General features: G+C 44.2%; 1 protein-coding gene across 1 annotated transcript in view; it reads left to right on the top strand.

Annotated features, from left to right (window-relative positions):
• Window positions 1-843: 843 nt before the first annotated feature.
• LOC128892196 (inhibin beta chain) overlaps window positions 844-21,116 on the top strand; it is a 35,506-nt gene continuing 15,233 nt past the window's right edge. Inside the window, exon 1 of the mRNA XM_054152422.1 lies at window positions 844-3,126. Coding sequence (XP_054008397.1) covers window positions 2,385-3,126 — 742 coding nt within the window. The 5' untranslated portion in view covers window positions 844-2,384. The remainder of the gene's footprint in view (window positions 3,127-21,116) is intronic.

The raw sequence follows: 21,116 nt of genomic DNA, 5'->3' as shown, positions 1-21,116 counted from the left end.
TATTATGTACAGGGTGTTCCCAGAGTGTTTTAGTTAACCTACAGCTGCGTGTTTCATCAGGTTCAGGATCTTGTGCAACTCTGCAAATATTTTTTTCCGAGTTACACCTTGGAATTCTATGCACACGTTATTTTGGTAAATTTAAGTATCAACTTTCCAAGTCGTCGATCTCATCTCTGTTACAAAGTCTGATAAAAAGTAACGCACCCCCGCATGCAGCGCATGAAAAACTAACTCATTTTGCGATTATAAGCGTTAAACTTGGATCGCGAGGAATACGGAATACCTACTTTCAGCAATTCATAGTAACGATTTGTGAAAAGTACTCCGTTTAAGTTCAAGTAGCCAAGTCAACCTTCTCAAATACTTTGAAACGGTTCGTCGCGTCTTCGAATCGCCAACGTTTTACCTACGTGTTCGTACCAGACCTAATTCTATCGGCACTGTAACGTACTTTGCGATTAAGATAAGTTCGTTTCCCTATAGAAACCTGTAAAGTCTCGGTTGTCCTAATCCTAAGGTACGTAATTGTGAAGCACGACGGAGACGCGCCCTTTTCGTATCGTTTCAATTCTTTCCGGTTTCGTATTGGGCGCTATTGTTTTAACGTCGTTCTTTCGAGCAAACGTTTTCGGAACACCCTGTACAGGGGACCACCTATATAAAGTTATCGGGGAGTTTAGCCGGTCGTTGCAGTACCTATATCGTGGGTGGGTGGATGGTGTTTCGTTGGTCGGTGGTGGTGTTCGTGTGGTGGTGGCAGCGAGTGGTGGTGCTACTACTGCTACTGCTGCTGCTGCTGCTGCTGCTGCTGCTGCTGCTGCTGCTACTGCTACTGCTGCTGCTGCTGCTGCTGCTGCTGCTGCTGCTGCTGGCGGTGATGGTACGGCGGTGGTGGTATCGGTATTGGTAGTGGTGGTGGATGCCCCTCAGTGTCCGGCGCGCCTCCGACAAGCGTGCTTCGGTCGTTACAGGGATCCTTTGGCGTTTCGTCGTTATCGTGTATGATATCGGTGAAACGAATTAGACGGGCAAGAAGAAAGGGAATCCGCGAGAGCGAGGTTACAAGAAACGGGGGAAAAAATTCGTGAAACGGTGGGCCACGCTGTTACGTTGACGTGGCCTGATGGATTAGTGGAAAATAAAATAAATTGTCTCGAATTGGCCCGTTGGATCTGATAGATCGAAGGAAGAATGCATGCGGGATCGACGTCCTCGACAAGGCTCGTACATGCTTGGGACACGCGCTTTCTGGGATCAAGATTATTTTTCTACGGACAATAAAGGAAGGAAAGTGTCGGTTAGCCCGACGAACCGATAGGAAAACGTTTTTTCTGCCGGCCGAAAGGAGATCCTCCTCAAGGGACTCTGCGCCGGGTCGGATGCCCATCGTTACGTGTCCGGTCACGGGAGACTTTTAAATGGTGCAACATTCCGTAGAGCTTAGTCGTAGTGAAACATTAGGTACGCGTAGAAAGTGTCCAAGGAAGTCTAGGAGACCTTAGTCGTCGATTGTATTTGAATTGATCGCAATACTAAAAGGAAGCGTATAGATCGCGTAGCAGAATTAGGGTCGACAACCTGGTTCACCCTTGTCGAAGTAACCTCAAGGACGGTCCAAGGAGAATATCAAGCTGGGGGCCTGTTTGATCGTTGTCGAACGACGAACAAGCATGTACGATTGCCGCGAGGGTGTTAATCGTTGGATGAATATGTGCGATCGGGAGTAAGAGAGGAGAACTCGATCCGGACGACGAGGAGTGGAAACCGAAGGTGAACGCGATAGGGAAAACGAAAGATTTTTAGTCGAAGAAGGTTTCGTCGGTGGGAAGGGCCACATACCTGTGGACGTACAAACAGTGAAAAGGAGCGCGAATGGCCGAAAACACGAGCAGGGTGTACCCGGTTGTTACGGCGGTCCATCTTGCGGGTGAGATCGATCCTGAAACAGCGGCACCGGTTAGTTGGTAATGGGGGGTTTTGGCGAGAATGCCTTTTCCCTGTCGTCGTGCTCGTCATCGCCGTTGTCGTCACCGCTACACGAAATTCTCACCCTCTCAACAGGTTCCTCTCGTCGCCGTCGTCGACGTCGTAGCCGTTTGCCACCGTGCAGCAGCTCAGAGACAAGGACTCGTTGCACGGACGCCCAGCACGTTGACTTCGTTCGAAATAGTATCGCGTTGGCAACGGTCGGGCTTTTCTTTCACACGAACGATAGTAGAATTAGAGAGGAGACCGATCGAGCCGGTGGTTGCTGTCGATCGAGAAAAACGGAAGATAGGCTCGTCGAGGCGGGAGATCGGGAAGGAAGAAGGAGTAGCTATAGTAGAAGTAGTAGAGGAAGGAGGAGGTGGTGGGGGAGGAGGAGGTGACTCGCCGCCGAGATGCACCAGGTGCCGTACAGAGCGGGACTCACCTCAATCGCAGGTCGAAACGAGAGGCTCTGGAAGAAGGCAGCTAACCGTCGAGCGACACCGCTCGATCCTCCTTCGATCGAATCGAGTCGATCGTCTAGAGATCAACGATCTCACCTGGCCTCCTCCTCTCGCATCGTCTCTACGTGCAGAGGAACATCCTTGGCACCATCGAACGTGCTCCTGATAGGATTAGTGCTCTGTTGTTTGACGCTATCGCCGGTCCAACCGCGACAGAATCATCATCAGACCTGCCCCGGTTGCCCGCATCAGCAGCAACAGCATCAGCACATTCACGAGACGCATCGGGGCGGTGGTTCGAAGGACACCGTCGCGCCCAGCCCGGACGATCTCAGGCTGGAGGCCATCAAGCATCAAATACTCACAAAACTCGGTCTCAGGACGCGTCCAGACGTTAATAGAACTCTGGCCACGGTACCCAGGCACCTGGCGCTCGAGACATTGTACAGAGCCGAGGCCCAATCGTCTCGTTATCCGGAGAGATCGAGAAACGACCACGAGACAGAATACTCGGCGGAGTTCCTCTACGGGGGCGACGAGTACTCGTACAGAAACCTTGACCAACAAACGGAAACGGCCATGGAGGATAACGAGAGGATGGACTACGGGAACCACGAGGGTCAGGAAGTCCACGAGGAGATGGACGACTTCTACGCGAGGACATCGGAGATCATCACCTTCGCTGAGCCCGGTGAGTTATCTATTCCTCACGTGCTTGTTGAATGAATTCGTGACACGAGTGTGCCACGTCGCGCGTCGCCTCGATCGACGAGTTTACGCTCGTATCGCTTTGCATCGTTATCAAACACAGACAACCTAAAATAATTTAACATTTTAACCTATTATCCTCGTGGAATCTCTTCTCTTCCGTGGAAGCGTTTTTATCCAACGGTGGAGACCGATTTCCCTCGGGTAACAGCTTACCACGAAGCTGACAGTGTACGTCCACGTTACGCGAATCACGTGCAATAGCGTAGGGATGAACGAACTGCTCCAACGCTGGGTGTAAACGAACTTCTCGTGCGTAGGTGGGTACGACAAGTGTGTGAGTCGCTGCGGGGGATATCGAGCAACCGTTTGGATTCGGGGATTTCATTCCGAGCGAGGCGTTCGGTGACAACAAGCTTGTTTTGTTGAAAATGTACAGTGATTGTTTCTCAATTAAACGAGCTGTTTTTTCAATTACTTTGTAGAACACGAGATTCACCGTACTACTTATATCGATAGAACTCGTTTACGAGAACGCCTGTCGATTTATGCGATCGAGCCATGCGCACGGCGAAATCGTGTAGCATAATTGGTTGCTAATGCCGGCGCCACGCTGGCTAATAGCCGTCAGAGTTTTATTATTATCCCGGTGCTCCATACCGATTGATGCGGGGATAAAAATTGGCTGAGTACGCGTGGGTACTGGGACAATCGGTGCGCGACGTTATCGATTCGAGTATCGACGGCCGAGTTGTGTAGAAATTTCATCGTTCCGGCGTTGGTAAAAGTTTTTATCCTGGGACGAAATTCGATCGATGGAAAGAAGCTTCGAGGGGAAGGCGTGGTTGTTGGCGCGTTGCAAAATTGAAATCTACTCGATTAATATACCCCTTACTCCTCCTTTCCCGGCCATGTCGGATATTCGTCGAAGCGAACAAGTTTCACGGTGGTAAATTAGACGAGGAGAATCGACCGACGAAATTATCCCTTTTTCAGTCGTCCTCCTCCTGGAAAAACATTTTTGAAAGTTAGGCTTCGCGTTTATGGCTCTCTTTCTCTTTCTCTTTCTTTCGCCTATGACGTGTACGGAACGTTGTCGATGGTGAATTGCGAACCTCCGTCGAAAGGGTAACGCTTGCTGAAACGCGCGAAAAAGTTTTCGTAAACAAGGCTGCACGAAAACCGAGGGCTCCTCACCGTGAAACGTTTCCACGCGTTTATCGATATCCGAGCAGTCGATGGTGGAAGACGAGTGTACGGCATCGGTCACTGGTATAGAACACTTTGTCGATCGTGTCGGTCGTTAGCGGTGTAATACAATAAGTACCGTGTACGATCCAATTTTGCTTTTAACCCTGTTAGTAAATCGCGAGGCGAGATCCGTGCGTCAATAGGAAATTAATAAGGGGGTACGAACGGTCGATCAAAAACTGTTTAGCATATATTGGTTATATTTTCTCGTATCATACGTGTAGAAAATTGCTCAGTTATTAATCATCATCTTCTTCTACGATGTTCTTCTATCTCTCTGGCAAAGTCATTATACCATCGCTATAAAATTTCTGTACTTTAAATAAAAAGACAAACACGATTTGCGGCACGAGCTTATGGGATGACCTAATAATGTAGTTTTCTGATTGGGTGGCCAATGAAACTTTGAATATAAAACTCCGACACTGTGGGCTTAATTAACCATGAATAAGACTAACGCAACCAATTAATAAGTGACCTTGACGTGGTGTTTTTATGCGTACGGTATAAAGTCGACGTCGTACATTGGTATTTTACGAGCCACTAATACTCCGATGCAGTAATTTTAAGTGCATAAGAATGACTTTATAACTGATAATGTCGATCATGTTGTCGTAAACAAATATGTGTGTGCTCTTTGTATTAAACTGTCAGGCATTAATTTAAACACGGTTCAGTAATATCAATCTTTAGGTTCGAATCCAAAGGATTCTCTCCGCGGCTCCGGAGGAGACTCTTGAGCCGAAACTCACGAATATCAACTAACAAGGAATTAATACACCTAACTAAACATCCTTCCAACTAAAATTGCGTTATGCCTTTCCTCTAAACTCAACAAAATTATATTTCCTTATCAATTATTTTACTAGCCAATTATATTACAGAGCCAAAAAAGAAATACTATTTTTTCATTTTCATTCCTTAAACGTGAATTGCCGCTGTTAAAAAAGCAACATTTATTGTTTTAACGCTTTAAAAAATAGAAAAATATTTTCGACGTGAAAAATCGTATCGATCCGATGACGGGGTACGATTGGACGCAATAAGTGTCTCGTGCATACGTATCTACACGTATCTCAAACACGAAGGAACGTCTTTCCGAGTTATTCTTCTCGGGAACTACGTACATGTGTCACGTTTTACTGGGTACCCTGTATATATATATACGCAAGTTTCACGTTACGTATCGATCCTACTTTTCGACTTCTCGTCGGATTCACATCGAATCCCACGTCACTCGTAAACGCAACGGCAATCCTCTTACTAATTTCGTCTGAATCCTTTGCGCCCCCTCCTGTCATGGCACTCCGAGCGATTCGCCTTTCAGCGCTCAGGTTTTCAGTCATCTACCTTACATGTTATATTGATTTTTGACGTGTTCGCTTAACGCAAACTTTACGTTTTTTCAATGGTACCATACATAGAAACAAAGAAATACTTGTAGTCGTTTGCTTTCAATTCTGTACGAATTAAAATTCTGTACGAATTAACACTGATTCCACTTAGAAAATTAAAAAAAGAACAAAAACATCCCCTCGTATAACTCACCGACTCTCAGCCGCTACAGGTGCCATGAATTTTATTCTAATACGTGCAACCATTTTCATTTATCAATTCGCGTCACGGTGCAAAGGTTAAAAAAACATGGGAGAAATGGTAAATCCAGAAATGTTTCGGATGTCCGTTTGGGGTGGTTAGCCATTCACGTACGAATCGCGACGGGAGTGGAATTGACGGAAGGCTAGGCGGCGCGTGGTTGGGGGTTGGTGGGCAACGCAAGGAACGTCACGGATGACACCTTGGTTCGCATGCATGCGTGGCCAGTGGCCACACGCCTGGAGCCACGTGGCTCGCAGTCATGGGTGTCGCGCCACGGCGCGGCGGGTCTATAGTTCTCGTTCTGTAGTTCAGTAACTCTAAGTTTAACAATAAGGGTAATAGAGCCGCGGCCAGAGGTAGCAGCGGTAACGTTGCCGAGCGTTTACGACCGTGCACTACGGCATGCTGGCGCGGTAACGTCGGCCGTCGGTTAAATTAACGAGCCGTTGTTGCAAAGCGTTTCGTCGTTGTTACTCGTTCGATCCCCTACCCTGGCTCGTTTCCTCGTCAATCTGGCTTCGTTTCCACGCTGACCGGCAGCCACGGCGAACGCTTTCCCGATCAGAGACCTCCTTCTTCGGCGAAGAAAGCCGCGCGCGTTCACCACGGCGCGGCGGGTTGCGGGATCCCTCTTACCTCGGCGAAACTGGCGAACGGGATCGCTGGGTGTTGATTCATTCCGCGAAACACCGCCATTCGTTCGGCGTTCTATTGCCCCTCCGATCGCCTAACAGCTCCCGCGCACCGCCGGATAAAGTTAAACAAGGTTTCGAGGTTGTAAAACTTTTAGTTTTCGGTGCTAACACCTGCAACTATTCCTGTAACGCAGTGACTCTCATCGGCTTTTACCTAGCGCACTATCTGGAGACACGTTTCCGTTTACACTTGGGCTTCCCATCACGCGGCGGACATGCGTCATTGAGGTTTTCTTTCGTGTATAAGTATATACATGTGGAATACGGGATCGACGGCTACTTGTAGGCGGAATAAAATTAGTTGCTTTATGAAACAAGAAAAAATATAAATAATTGGTAGAAATTGATGGATACAGAGAACTTGACACGTCGGAGGCCTGTCGATGACTGCCTCTCCGAAACGTCGTTTTTTTCGCTCTTCCTACTTACAATTAATCTTATAAACAAACGAAATACGTGTGCGTGCCTCGTTGATTTTGTCATTATCATATGATAATGTATTTCATAAGTAATTTATCATCGTCACAGAATGTACTTTATATGTACTAGACATTCTTAGTTTATGAACGAGTTTTCTTGCGCAATGTTCGTATGTTATATTAGTTAAGTATGTTTTATAGATAAATCTATAGTCGACCTGAAATTTTAACGATTTGCGACGTAATCAGAAAATATGTTTAACCAAACCCGTTTAACGATGCGTTACAAACATAGCGACCGGCGTGCACATAATGCGCAACAAGCACATGCGATTATTGCAAAGGCAATTTCATAACGATTCGATTGGACCGAAACATATATAACTATAGGTTCCATTGAGAATGCGGTGAACAACTGCACATTAGAGAAACGAGGAAGAAGGTCTCCTTTTTATTAAATAGTAGGCTATTCTGAGCAAGTCGAAACTATAACATTTCCAAAATCAAATAAATTCATCATAATATATTATTATATAAATATGTTGATAATAACCCTATAAAGTGATTCATGCAACCACGAACTATAATACGATATTCAAGGTGTAATTTTTACTTATTTACAATTAAAATATGTTACATTGAACACATTACAATCATAACTAAATAAATATCTCCCCTTTTCGACGCAACAAATTGGACAAATTGCTCCAACATCGGTTTTCGTTCCTTGGTTCGTTATTTCTACAAAATTGTGCCTCCCTCGGCAACTTTTCTGTGATTGAATCATGTGGTCGTGGAGCGCGTCAAATTGTAGCCTCATTTACGCGGCTGCGCGACGCCAACGCCTGAAAGGGTTAACGTCGGTTTACTTTTTTTTATCGCTTCATCGTGCACGATAAATGACTGGGCTGATCCACGTAGAACGGGACGATTCGCGGAGGCAAATCGGTCGATCGACCGACGCGCATTTCGCGCAGATGAATTCGTGGTCGTCGGCCTGAGCATTGTATCGGAGAGCGCATCATAATGCGCCGTGCGTGATACTTTAACGTCAATGTCGCCGTCCCTATAGATAGCCGGCGAACACGTCATTCTTTTTGAAGAAACTAAAGAAACTATAAACCACCATTGTCTCTCCCAGTATCGATCCGCTCCGTTCGCAGGGGGGAGATAACTTTTTGTTCCATATTTTGTTTTTGTTTAAGTCGACACAGGTTACAAAAATTCTCGGCTGGTTCTAGTTGTCATCTTCCCTGAATCCACTAGTTGAATCGAGGAATCTTATCTATGAGAACCTTGGAGTGGCGTACAAAGTGCTGCTTTTAGAAATAGTAGATTGAAAAGAGGTTGTACATTAGTCGAAAAAGTTTGTATGCTATACGAATTTCCAATGTTACATGGAATTATTCAAGATTCATGGAATCTATCCAGTCGAGACAAATTTTGTTTTACGCAGAATCGTCTGATCTATAAAACAGCGAAGGCGGATTATCCAAATTGTACTTAGTTTACGAAAGAAAAGAAATAAAAAGAGGGTGAAAAGATCACAAAAAAAGATTTCTTTGAGAATGTTTTTTGATAATGCTCCTCCTCGGTGTTTTATAGTTTAGACTTTGTAGAAGAACCTGAAAAAAAGTTGGGTACGATCGGATAACCCCGTGAAACTACCACGAACATGACTGAATTGAAAATTAGGGATATCCGCAACCAAATAGATAGTTTCTAATCGAATGATGGCACATCAACGTCCGCGTAGTTTTTCGTGTAGCGCATGAGTGGCGTAGACACAATGTCGCGTCGTAAATTTGCTACGATCGGATGAAACTGCGTTCAGTTTCTCGCTTAACGAGACTCACGCGTTCACGGTATAATTAGATTTTCGTTTTGCACGATAGACGGAATTCGCGATGATACGATTCGCCCGTTCCGAGTCGAAAAATGTTTACGTTTACTGCGACAGCTCTAACTAGCGTGCAACGCCACTGAGTTTCGTTAACGAGTTTTCTAATGACATCCACGATGGATAAAATAGTCGTTGGAAACAATTTTATAGCCTATCGTCGGCTTGTTCTCTGCGTCAAGGAGTGATTTCACGATTCTCGAATAATAAATTATTCAATGGCCGAGGGGGATTATCGCGGATGCGCGAGCACGGTGTTTCGCGTCTTGTAGTAGTTTCTTCACTTTTCCCGATACTCATTCGTTGCTTGCGCACATTTGCAAACGAACCTTGCAGGGAATTCAATCTCAACGGACGATTCTCTTTCAAATGTCCTTTTTATTAAATGCTTTTCTTAAAACATATTTTTACAATAATGTTTTCCAAAATAGGCGGTGACAATCTTACGAAGGACGTCTTTGAATTCACCTTCGCCGGTGATATTCACTATAAATACATAAACGTGGCTTGTGGCTGGCGAACATGTCTTATTCTATTCAATTCCCTACGGCACGTTTCAAAGATGTGAGTTTCCCGATTGACGCAGGACAAAGCGGCTGGGATGAAATTACTTTTCAATAGAAAGATACTTCTGGAAGGGTTTTCTTCTTCTTGGGGGTGTTGGAGCAGAGAACTGGAATTAACTAATTATTAATAATATATATATATATATCAAAATTTTTTTAAGTTTCAAGGTGGAGGAGGGTAATGTTTGACAAAAATTTCTTTTTTTTAAATATGTTGATATTTATTTATAGGCCTCTAAAAACAGTGCAATATTTATTTGAACATTTGTTCGATATCTCTTATCATTTTCGAGTTATAAGCGCGTAAGTAAACGGGGCGGTTCGAACAAAAAGGGTAGTTTCCTCGTTGAAACATACAAGTGGCACGAACCGAGGATGATGTAATTGATACGAAGGTCCCACGAACAGGTGTACAAAGTTTCATAAGAATCGAGGTGTAACCGCCACTAGTGTTTCCTAGTAAGTTGCATTTAAAATGTTAGCCATAATAGGCAGCCTCGAGGAGCTCTCCAGCAGTCACTCTGGAGTCGATAGAACGCTTTTCCATTCGTATAAACGTTCGGGGAAAAACGTAACCGACGAGTTTCCGGTGACAGGAGCGCGACACCAATACCAAACACGAGAACGTCGGATTTTACAGCCCGTGAGTAATGACCCCGTGTAAAAACAACGTTTATATTCTCACCGCCCATCGACGGAAAGGCGGGCCATTTCAGAACTCCGCTACTATAAGACCCCCATAAGAATTTATGCGTCTCAACAGCCGTCGACAGCGCGCCACCAGTCGCGTTATCATTTCGAGGGCCGTCAAGGACGAATACGAAATCTCCGCAGACGACGACGATGGCGATAACGACGACGCCGACGATCCCTGCCTGAAGAAAAAAAAAAGGCGAGTCGATGAAAAAGAGACGTAACAAAGTACACGATGGAGGAAGGGTCGCGATCCTGTCGAAGAGGACGCGACCGTAGATACGTTATCGTGGAGAAAGAAGAAAATTAGTTAACCAGGAGGGGAGGGGAGCGTGGTGAACGGGGAGAACCGAGATCGAAGATTCCTTCAAGATTCGAACTTGGCGAAACAACAATTCTCACTGTGTTAGCGCGTACGAGTGGTTTCGTCGCTTAAAAGGGGAAACATTGGGGAAAAATTTGTTGATCCTCGATAAATTGTTGTTTCCAATAACATATGTCTCATTCCAAGCTTGTCTAATTATAGTGAAAGTATGTGGCTTGCCGAACGATAACAATCATATGTAATAGTAAGAAATAAGGAAAACGTAGGTGTGCTGGAGGAGCTGTCTTCCACCACCCTCTAACATCTCGCGGTTGTGTCTTTTCAGGGTTAAGGACCAAGCAAAGTCGCGAAACGCTTGGTCGTCGTTGTTGCTCGTCGTTTCATCCGCCTTCCGGCTTCTTTCTTCCACCCTCGTCGTCCCTTTTCATACCCCCTCCGGCCCCTTCCTTTCTTCGCGGAGCCCATCTCTCGGGCCATTCTATCGGCATTGCCCGAACGATGCCGAATGTTGTAAGCCTGCAGTCATAATTTTGGTAGTTTATTGTGCCTCGAGTTTTTCATGTTTCAAGAGGAAACCATTACTCCTGACAGGGGAATTGCACAGTGTATTACCAGTCGCGCCTGGAAACAGACGACCAGCTCGCTGGTCCGCATGGCTGGCGGCCCCACGCAACGCTCTGCCAAGAATCATTTGCCTTGGTTAATTAGTTACATCCGCGCGTGCCTTTTTCTCACCCTTTCGCCACCGGTGGGATCAAGTTCGATATACACCAGTTAATATCCGATCGATTCGATGGCTAATTTCTCTTCGCTGGAGTCGCGTTAGTAGTGTAACGTTGGTAGATTTGGTATCACAGTTTGTGTCGTTTAAGCCCTCAGGGGATGTAGCTGTGGTTGGTCGCAGCTGCGGTACGGGTTTGGCGAACCCGAGGTACCCGAGTTTCTTGTACGGACATTGCTAAGAGAAAATGGAGAATAGAAAATATAAAGAAAGAGGAGGTAAATACGTTTTCCAAGTATAGCGAGTGGTAGAGCAAATATCGTAGAAAAAAGGAAATTGGTTTGTATAGCATAAACACTATTAAAAAATAAATTAATCAAGCAAATGGTTCTCGTCGCCATGGTCCAAGGGTAGAAGGTGCACATGCACTCGGTAAACTCGACATTTTTATCTCGAGTTGAATAATCTTGTTGCCTATATAATTCAAGCATATGTACTTTTACACTTTGTGGACTGTCAAAAGGAGCAACTGTCGAACCAAGGGCCAAACGAAACCGTTTTAGCATTGTTTATTGCTCGACTCGAGTGTTTTCTTACGTGAATTCAACGTGGAGCTATATCTCCTCTCGCCTTTCATTCTCTTTCGAGCTTTCCTCAGACACGCTTGCCCGTCAGAAACTTTTCTACGAAAGTTCCGATCGGATATTAATGCCGAGCGACCTTCTGAATATTTTATCTCCTCGGTTTCAACAACCGAGAGGATCGATTCTCTTTCTTAACTATTACTTCGCGCGGGATTTTCGCGAATTTAACAAAGTAACGACAACGTTCGCTTATGTTATCGATGAAAAGTTTGACAAACACTCAACTACTAATAAATTATTGGTAGTAGAAATGAAATAGTTTCAATAGGGTTAATTTATAATTTGAAAGGGTTAATTATTTCACGTAAGGTGAATTAATATTTCATTCTTTATAATGCAATGAAACAGTAAAGCATTCCAGACAATGGAAACGATCTTACAACCCTAAATCAAGCAAATGCTAGCGTTCGTGTTAAACATTAAGCAACAATCCCAGTTTTCTTTTTTCTAGAACAACAGAACTTGCAGAATTAAGAACACTAGAATATTTTTTTCATTGATAGTCTGTCGCTTAACATATATTTTGAATTATTTAAAATTTCTTTGTGAAATAAATACGATGTCGAAATGCATGTAGATCAGTATGTAAATTTTTAAGAAGCTATCGCCAATAGTGTTCGAGGAAAAAAATCATAGTGAAACGACGAACTTTTGGTGCCGAGTGCTTCTGGTTCGAAATCACTCATTCCACAATGTAAATAGCTATATGCTTCCCTTAGCTTGAGAGCTCGCTTTTCATCGCTTCTCAAATCATCATATTTTTTACACCATACAAAAAAAGTTTTATTAGTTCAACTAACATGAAAATAATATCACAGCGTCTTGTAAAGTATACTTGTACCAAACAGCCAAACTACGTAATTCTGTTTATAAATGTAATACAAATATTCTTAACCTTTTCGTATCCACACCTAGATGCAATGTGCATTAATTTATTTATTTTAGTGCGCATTACTTTGTGTTCTAGCAAATAGAGTGCGCGCACACACACACACAAAGAATAACACAAAAACATAATGCAAATTGGTTTCGCGACTGTGTTCTATCATTGTACTGAAAAATTGAATTGAACGTGATTACAAGTAATGTACCTACCATAAAGATTAGTTGATAACATGACAGCACACAGTTGATAATGTGATAACGATATCATTTCTCTGAAACTGACTAGTTTCGTTGATTATTTTCGAATATCGATCAGACTGTTAATTTTCGTTTGTTCAAACTGTAATTGCATTATGAAAGGTGCCGACTTCCGCATTTCGATACAGAGCGTATTTAATTTGATCAGAGAAACGCTACGGGTGGCTTGAGACATTACATAAGGCAAGTCACCCCATGGTATCGAAATTCAGTTCGTTTAATTAATTCTGCATGGATACGGCTGGGATCGATTCACGTAAGAATAGTTTCTGATCAAAGTATCTTTTGTCGCTACTTATGCTTCTCTCGCTTTTCGTTTCTTTGCGAATAACACGCGTATGCGCGTTTCCGGGTGCGCGACGGAGCCTAGCAAAGAATTCGAATCGCCCTGGTAACCAGAGATGAACAGAATCGATTAATTACTGTTTAGTTATTATTTATTTGTTTAATAGTAGTTGTATCATAAAATAAAAATGAGATTTTATGTTGAGCGAATGAGAGTCGATTTGAATAGCTGTTCGATTTTATTACTATATGGCTATTCAATTTTTGTGGACATTATTGTCATTGGTGTAATTGTAGATTTTAGTAAAAGAATTATAAATAACAATTAGAGAAAAGTTTATGAAAATTGGACGTAACTGGCAGGAGTTATAGGAGTGGAATAAAAATGCAAACTACGTATTTTGCTAGCAAGTTGGATGCTCGTCTCCAGAGACCATTCGTCCCAGATTTCTGATTAAATTAGAAAAGTTATAAACAGTGTTGATAGTAATCTAAATGAAATTTTACCCATCTCTGGTGGCAACAAAGGCGTCGAGCCTTTTAGTAGGAAACAACAACAGAAGAGAAAGGGAAATAATGGCGAAAATAGAAAGGAAGAAGAGGAAATTGGAAATAAGCGTCACGAGCGGTGCGTAGCGTGTAATAACGAGCGATTCTCGTCGAGGCGCTATTTGTTAGAATGTTCATCATTGCCGGATGAGATCCTCTCGTATACGAGAGATTCCTGTCGTAGTGGCTGGCCATTATACGCGCTCTCGACGGTTGTTCTCTTTTAAAAGGACTTGGCTGCGCCTCTCCTCAACGCAATTCTTTATGAAAGCTCGAACGGTCGTAGCTCGTAATTCGTTGCACGCAGCAGTCGCGAACAAAACAGGAGGACTCCATCCTTGTCTTCCCATTTCAAGCGAGTCTAGATCATTAGCCTAATCGATCGATAATTATCCGCAAAAAAAATTTGTTTTAAATATATTCTTCTCAGAAAACAAATGATATAGTCGGCTTGCTTTTGTCCGCGGCAAAGTCTTTTTTGGGAATTAATTTTAAAGAAGAAACGAGTACAAACGAGTTTTGACACTTCTCCGTTTACACAATGTTTACATGTAATGTATCTTAATAGAATCTTATTACTAAAGGTGTTTCTCGATCTTGTCTCAACTCTTTTCATCCACCTTTCCAAAACAAGGACAATTTCTCTCGACTGCAAACTATGCCAAGGCTTGCAAACTCTCTTCGGTTATATCCGATTGATCTATTTTCATCTGACGAGCACGTTCGCACTGTTTTCGTACATGTTCGCGCCCTCGCACAGTTAAACAGCGAGCAGCGATTATGTAATAACCGATACGTAACCGTTAGCTGGACGTGTGATTTAAATGGCGCAGCGCACTAGGTAATCCGTTAAAATCCGTTCGTACCGCACGTGCTCTTTAGCCGTAATAGCGTATTCAAGGTCGCCACCACAGACACCATGAAATGAAGTGCTCTTTGGAGAAGCTCCTTGACCTTGGATGCTTGGAAGGATCGAACGGATCGAAGAGAGAACCGTTACTCGGGCGTCTAATGGATTTTCATGGTCGTAATAGACACCTTGGCGATCAACGCGCTCCTAGAAGCGAACGTGCCTCGGAACGCTGCCGGATAGATATTGGTCTTCTTTTATAATCTCTAGGTTTCTGTTAAGTCTGTGTAAAAAGTAGAAAGTAATGAAAAAAGGATAACTGGATTAATATAAAAGAAGATCGATAAAAATATATCGTAGAAGGAAATTGAATGTAGTCGTATAGATTCTTGTAGTAAATATGTTAAAATCGTAACTATATATATATATACAATAGTGGATTCATACTGAAGGGAAAATGGAAGCTATCACCCTCTCGAGAGTTATGAAATGTAAGAATCGTTGGAGAACAGAGTGTAGTAGTTAATTTGCCAAGCGGGGCCATCGAATCAGATCCACGCGTGTTAGTAGGAAGAAATAAATTTCCTAGGGAACAAATGTTGTTTCTCTGCGAACGAGAAAACACGATTTCCGACAATGGATTTTAAATGTAACGCTGAAGGGTTTCCGCGCGTTGGAATCGAGGGGATTTGCGTGTGTAGACGCTAGGTAGACTCGAGGGTGCTCGAAAGTCTTGGAAGGTCACGACATCGGGGCTGACGAACCAGGACGAGATGAACTAGTTGGAGATAGTTTGGAGCGGGACAGGGTCGAACTCCTTCACCCTGGGCACTCGAAGAATCTTGTCGGATCGATCAGGCGAGTTTCGTGGAATAATTTCGAAGGAAACGATTGGGCTCTTCACGATAATGCCTCTCGAGGCTGTTTGATCAACGTTCGACTCGGTGACTAAGAAGATTTGACTCGTAGGCTTACAATTAGAACAGGCCAGCTAGGAACATGAAACAGACGTTATACGACAAATATAAAACACACGTTACACTGTTCAGAAAATAATATATACTTTCAGTTAAATCTCTCTATTCTTCATCTGAATCTGAAAGCATAACCATCCGCATTGCATATCATCCAAAAAGAGTATTTTTATATTAGGTGACCTCAAGTAAAAAGTATCGCGAAAAGATTTCTCTATCATTGTTTGTTTCTAATTTTTGGAAACCATATCTATAAAGGGCAATTCTATATTTCCAAGACAAATTTCTATAGATACTCGCGCAGCCGAACATTCCTCGAATTCCCCCGAATCTCGTAGCCCTAGGTCGTCGAACGTTTTACGCATTCCTCCATATAGAGTAACGAAAATTCGGTCACGTTCCCTGATCATCGAGAACGCGGAGCCAGCTTACGGCAACCTCGTAGTAACTGCTGTAAAACTATGAGGACACTCCCTATTCGCCGTGAGGCCGATCCATAAAATGATCCACGTGAAATCTTGAGGTGCTAGTAACAAAGCATTATAAAACATCAGAAATTATGAATATCTCTATCAACATTTCGAAAAGGTGGCAAGGGTTGGGCCACTCTGCCTAATCCGAAAAATTCTCACCCATAGATCTCCAGCTATCACGGTCCAATAGTGATAATCCAGTTTGCTGGTTCTGGTATCTCTAATTCAAACGACCTCCGCGAGATAACAATCGTATGCAAGGCTTCTCCTCGAAAAATCTCGTCGATTAGGGTTTGTCTCGAGAGGAGAGAGGCGAGCGCATAGAGTCGCGAGAGAAGGGAATCGTTTCGAAAAGTTGTGGACGAGAGCCACCGGAGTTCGTTCAACCTGAGAGCAATCCCAGGGACAAACTCATCGGGCAGGACACGCAGGGGTTAAGGCACGACCTTCCAGGCGGTGGCACGAAGGGAGGGAAAAAAAGGGTGATTCCACCCTTGTTCTCGTCTCTTTTCCGCTATCGGGGAATATCGGAGCAGGGAGGCTGACGGGATGTGTTCAGGGTAGGATGGAACGGTTCGAGAGATGCGTTGGAGTGGGACAGGGTCGAACTCATGGACGAACGAGCCGACGGATAGGATGGCTGGCGCCTGTAGTCAGATCGATGCACGTGGCTCCAGCTGGGCGCCGCTCTTCGTACATCTCCTACACCCCCTTTATTCCCTCTTGACTCTCCTCGTCCTGCTGCTACACTCTCTGCTCTAGGATAGAAATCGAGGGTGTGTTTCTCCCTCTTCTCTCTGTCTGCTGCGCCCTTTTCTGCTGTTTCTCCGCTTATCCTTCCTTCTCCGTTGCGTTTCTCTCTTCCCAGATCCTGGTACACCTAATCCTCCAATTGTTTGCACGATACTCGAATTGCACGATTTTGGTATAGAAACAACCATTTCCAAAAATCAACGATACGTTCGAAGAAAAATTCGCAAATGAGCTCTTATTCTCGGCCTTCCCAAATGGACGTAACCCCTTCAATTTCATCTTCTTTGATCTTAATTTCATCTGCTCGTTAAATTCCCTTTTATCTCCTTTCGGTGTACCCGGTGTTCTCCGACGTTTTCGTAGGAAAAAAATCCGACTGGGAGTCGCCGCGATCCAGCGATGCGAAAACTGCGTACATTTTCCGGTTCATCGACTCCCCGAACCCCGTGTGGCGTGTACCCAATTCATTTAATCGCCGTGATCCGAGATTGGCGCGGTCGCGCTTGCGCTTAACGGATTTCCCGTCGTCTCGGAAAAAGTGCGTGGATTTTTCTCCCACCCACCTCTCTGCGCCACGGGAGAATCATTTTTCACCTCGTCGTTGTTGCATAGTTTTCCTCGTTCGTCGAATTTTCTGCGATAGAAGATGCAGCAGCTGCACGCGTTCAACGAGGGGATACGAGGGTTAAGGATCTCGCGGGATCGTACAATTCTGTTATCCGGCCGAATTAACGACCGCGATACTGGCCTGGAATGAACCAAAGACTTTTTCCTCCCTCCATCTACCGTCGAAAAGCCTAGCTACAACGCGGAGTCTCTTGAATCATCCCTTAACAAAGGAGTATGATTCGTGTAATTGTTCGCGGGGAGACGCTTTGGCTCGGGAACCGCTCCACTCTTCTACCGATGCTTGTCTTAGACGCGTTTCGTATTTTCCGCAGAGTCGATCGATCAACTTTACGACTTAAAACGACCACGTTTTCATTTTTTGGAAATGAAACTTGCATCATTTTAAAACCCTATTTACAACGAACATTTTTCTTCGTTCTCGTACTTGTATCGCTTTCTTCTCTTCATACATTTTCGATACAATCGATATCTCCAACCAGTACTTTCCAAGCGTTATTTACACTATTTATTCAGCAAACTTAACAAGCATAATCATGCACATTACGGCTACAATCAAGCTCAAGCATTACACGTTTGGTTACGAGTCGTTCGAATACTTGATGAGCTACCGTGTATGTGGTATCGTAGATTTAAGTCACGTCATTCAAGGAATTTTACGATTATGGTAGTTACTTTTGTGTTCGAGTTATAGGGATCGGGATCGATGTGACGAAACCAGGAAACGTTGTTTTTTCTTCCTCTTGGAAGGATCTCGAAAATGGGCAGTAGGATATATCCATCTAGGTAAGGTCGAACCGCATAAATAGCAATGGCGTGGCGTGTGTCGCGAATTCACGACTGTTGCGATAATGTCGGGATAATGATATTTACAGTTCCGATGGCCGCGGGTCACGCTACCAACACAAAGTAGACTCATTTTTCCAGGAACGCAACCTTTCGCGCTTTCGTCGTACGAACGAGCTAGTCGATTCGCGCTCTATCTTTCACTCTGAATTAACCCTTCGCGCAGTGATGCTCAACGCCGTGTTCATATATATTGTTAAAGGACAAATGTAGTATATATTTAGACTAGAATTTTCTTTGTCGGGTCCAATTTATTCATTTTGAATTTCTTTTTAAAATTTCTTAGTTGCAATGAAAGGTAGCTTGGTCACTAAATTCCTTCAAACTTGAAAAATGTCGGCTTTGTTCCACACACGTCCATACATACATACGTACATACATATGTACGTACTTGGTGACCGTGGAGATCAACAGCTTCGAATCTTCACACACCATCTGATAACATTGGTGTATTTTTAAATAAGCAAACTACGATAACCCATTAATAGTACGTGTACAGAAATACTACAGTACCAACAGCTTTGCTTCATCTTCCCGTTGGTCCGCCATAGGGTCACCGCGATTTTCAAAGATCGGCAGACGGGATCACGCCACGTGATTTGAATCGCCGCAACACACGTTATGCGGTACGTAGCGAAGCGACCACGTGGCGATAGATCTGGATCAGGGTTACCAACGAGCAGCTATATCTGACCCTCTTATTTGACTGACCGTATTACGGTCAATAGCCTCGGCCCTATAAGATGCGATATATCGGCGAGGCTGTGGACGCGGTACTATCGCGCCGGGCGTCGGCGTCGTTACCGTGTCGTGCCGTAATTAGATTCTCGGTAGGTCGACCAGGTTGTACTTTCGATCGCGGATGGTAGGTGGTTTCACGGATCGTGTCGAAGTGAACTGGTCTGTCACCACACCCCCGTCCCACCCCGTGCTCGTAATGACTTTAAACGGTTTTATCGACGGACCTTACTGTACGACACTCGACTTTCCAGTCACATCTGTGTCGAGCTGTTATTCTTCAGCCTCCTTCGACTAGATCCAAGTCGCGTCGACGAATCTCGAATGTTATCCCACCGCGACGCGACTGAAGAAGAGTTTTCAGGATGACTTAGGAAAACTGGAGCGTGACGAAGGGGAAAGTCCTTTGAAGGAAACCGGGACCGCTTGAGTAACAGCGCAGGAGACCATTATGTTAAATAGTACTTAGGGAGAAGGACGATAAGAGGATAGTTTACGGTAGCGGAGAAAGCGGAAACCAAAAGAAATATCGATCCCGCTCGGTTCCTTTCGATTTTTTTCACTTTCTTGGTTCTCGCGTGCGTGCGTACTAGTTTTTCCTCGTCGAAGGTCTTCGGTACTTTTATAGGTGAATCTTGGTTCGAGGTTATTTGGACAGAACGGAGCCTGTCGGAGATGAAGGTCACCTCCGGACCACTTACCTTTAAAAGGTCTCCACATCCGTTTACAAGTTAACCCCTCACTTTCAATCTAATCTCAGCAAACCAACACAAATGATGGAGTGACGTGTTACGTCCAAGGATTTATTTCCTTCGCGTGAGTGAAAAATGTTGCATGGTTTGGAAAAGACAGATTCAGAATTCCTGGTCCGAAGGGTTAAGATCTCCATCGGATGGCTCCACGTTTTCCACAATGTTACCCTTCTTCCTGCATTCCTCGGTTTCGTTAACGCGGGGGAGCATTCGGAAATTTCGTTTCACGCTTAGCGCCTCGCTAATTCCCCTCCTCGACGTCCAAAAACGAGGGGCGCGATTCCTAACGAGAAGGACTCGTATGTATTCCTGAATATTTTCCTAAACGAGTAATGAATATTGCGAAATATCGACGGACGTATACAGTCAATCGTATAAGTAACCCGAGTGTCTAGCGAAGAAATTTGTCTAAATTAAATGGCAGGTTTGTTGCTCCCAAATTTACACACGTATATATTTACAATGAAATTTTAAAACGACAATTCTATCATTTAATTTAGACAATTTTCTTCAGCAAAACACACAGGGTACGAATACTTATATGGGACTGACCGTCTATCCACGAGAAAAAAATGTTTTGGACGGATGATTTCGGTACTATAAGAAAAGTTTTCCGCCAATTCTCGTTAGAGTCGATCGAGCAAACCGTACCTCGACGGCATCGTCATGTCTGATTTCATCGTTAACAACGATTGGATCGTCTACTTGAGAAAGTGTCCATCCCAAACTTCCTCCGTTTGTCGCGCGACGGAGACAAGGGATCGGCAGTTGTCTCAGCGGACCAATCTCGTATGGAAAATCCTGGGAAACCTTGCGCTTTATTTCTTCGATTCTTCTTCGTCCGTTGTGGCGATAAAAATTGGCGAGAAACTCCGTCGTTATCTCGATCCACGGCCGTTCCCCGGCTGGCTTCGTTCAAGTTGTCTTAGCAGTTCTCGCAGGACCGACTCATTTGGTAGACGGTGAAATAGGACTTTCTCCTTGCCTTTACTCGTTCGTTTATTCATCCGTGGGCCGGGGCGATAACAGTTTGCGAGGAAGGTAAAAGCTTTCGACGGTTCCTTTTCTCCTTTTCTCCGCATCCTTTGATCGTTTTACCAAATTGTCTTCTCAGGAATGCTTCTCTCTCTCTCTCTCTCTCTCTCTCTCTCTCTCTCTCTCTCTCTCTCT

Source organism: Hylaeus anthracinus, unplaced genomic scaffold (assembly GCF_026225885.1).
Source record: "Hylaeus anthracinus isolate JK02 unplaced genomic scaffold, UHH_iyHylAnth1.0_haploid 12002, whole genome shotgun sequence".
NCBI classification, from domain to species: Eukaryota; Metazoa; Arthropoda; class Insecta; order Hymenoptera; family Colletidae; genus Hylaeus; species Hylaeus anthracinus.
This window is presented reverse-complemented; position numbering and strand designations above follow the sequence as displayed.